This window comes from Saccopteryx bilineata, chromosome 12 (genome assembly GCF_036850765.1).
Source record: "Saccopteryx bilineata isolate mSacBil1 chromosome 12, mSacBil1_pri_phased_curated, whole genome shotgun sequence".
In the NCBI taxonomy this organism is placed as follows: Eukaryota; Metazoa; Chordata; class Mammalia; order Chiroptera; family Emballonuridae; genus Saccopteryx; species Saccopteryx bilineata.
The window spans coordinates 58,015,937-58,017,262 of NC_089501.1; the positions used below are offsets into that span (position 1 = coordinate 58,015,937).

Sequence of the window (1,326 nt, forward strand, 5' to 3'; positions counted from 1 at the left end):
GGTCGACGCCTTCCCCAGGCCTCTCTCCTCTCGGGAGAACTGGGAGCCCCTCAGTGAACCACCGGAAACCCTGGCAGCCATTTGAAGCTCCCGCTTCTTGGCTAGGAGGACGTTCAGCTGCTGGCTGTGGCTTTGCCTCTGGTTTCTGTGAGCCTCTGAGGCAGGACCGTCTGGTCGCGCTTTCTGGGAAGATGGGGTGTTCTGGACACTGGGCCACGGCAGCGAGCGTCTGAAATGTGGCTGCAGCCCCTGAGACACGGACCTTGAATTTTACCCGAATCTCCTCAATAGCCATGTGGGATGAGCGGCCACCACACTGGGCAGGCTGGGGCGGGTCTGAATTTCCCACGGCCACTCCTCTGCTCCCGTCCCCCGAATGTGACCCCAAGTCTGTGACTTTGACTCCTTCTCTCCTTTGTCATCTCATCTTTGTCGGTAAGGTTGACACAGAGGACGTTAGGTTCACGTCTTGGTCCTCTCTGAGATCCCGTGTCCGCGAGTCAGCGGTCTGCGGGGCTGACCCAGCGAGGGGGGAGCAGGAAGACTGGACGGTGTGGACACGGTGCTGGCGCAGAGCGGAGCGCTGTGGGGCGGACCTCCCGGGGCTGGGGGCGGGGCCCCGGACGGCAGGCCACTCAGCAGGGGCCCTCCCGGGGCTGGGGGCGGGGCCCCGGACGGCAGGCCACTCAGCAGGGGCCCTCCCGGGGCTGGGGGCGGGGCTCCGGACGGCAGGCCACTCAGCAGGGGCCCTCCCGGGGCTGGGGGCGGGGCTCCGGACGGCAGGCCACTCAGCAGGGGCCCTCCCGGGGCTGGGGGCGGGGCTCCGGACGGCAGGCCACTCAGCAGGGGCCCTCCCGGGGCTGGGGGCGGGGCCCCGGACGGCAGGCCACTCAGCAGGGGCCCTCCCGGGGCTGGGGGCGGGGCCCCGGACGGCAGGCCACTCAGCAGGGGCCCTCCCGGGGCTGGGGGCGGGGCTCCGGACGGCAGGCCACTCAGCAGGGGCCCTCCCTCCTCCTGGAAGCCGGTGTCTCTGCCGGGCTGGCTGCCGCGTCTTGTTGACATGCCACTCCTGGGACAGCGACGCGGGCCAGGGGTCCATCCTCGGTCGTCTGTGGCCACCTCAGCTGCCACTCACTTCCAGCTGCCCGTACAACATGACGATGCGGCCACGAGCGCCCACAGGAGGCCTGCGGCTGCAAAGGGCAGGATGCATTTCCACTCCGGATAAGCGCAGCCGTCCTCAACAATGCCTCGTCTTCCACAGGGCGTGCCCGGCATCCCCACCGCTGGGCTGGAGTCGCTGTGCTCGGGCCTGGTCTTCCTGGC

At 69.2% G+C, this 1,326-nt stretch overlaps 1 protein-coding gene across 1 annotated transcript; it reads right to left on the minus strand.

Annotated features, from left to right (window-relative positions):
* Positions 1-462: 462 nt before the first annotated feature.
* On the minus strand, positions 463-1,062 carry LOC136316089 (proline-rich protein HaeIII subfamily 1-like). The gene has a single exon (XM_066247824.1). The coding sequence runs from the start codon at positions 1,060-1,062 to the stop codon at positions 463-465; it is 600 nt and encodes a 199-aa protein (XP_066103921.1).
* Positions 1,063-1,326: the final 264 nt, after the last annotated feature.

Coding starts and splice junctions, on each gene's coding strand:
- LOC136316089 (XM_066247824.1), bottom strand. CDS start 1,062: ATGTCAACAAGACGCGGCAGCCAGCCCGGCAGAGACACCGGCTTCCAG.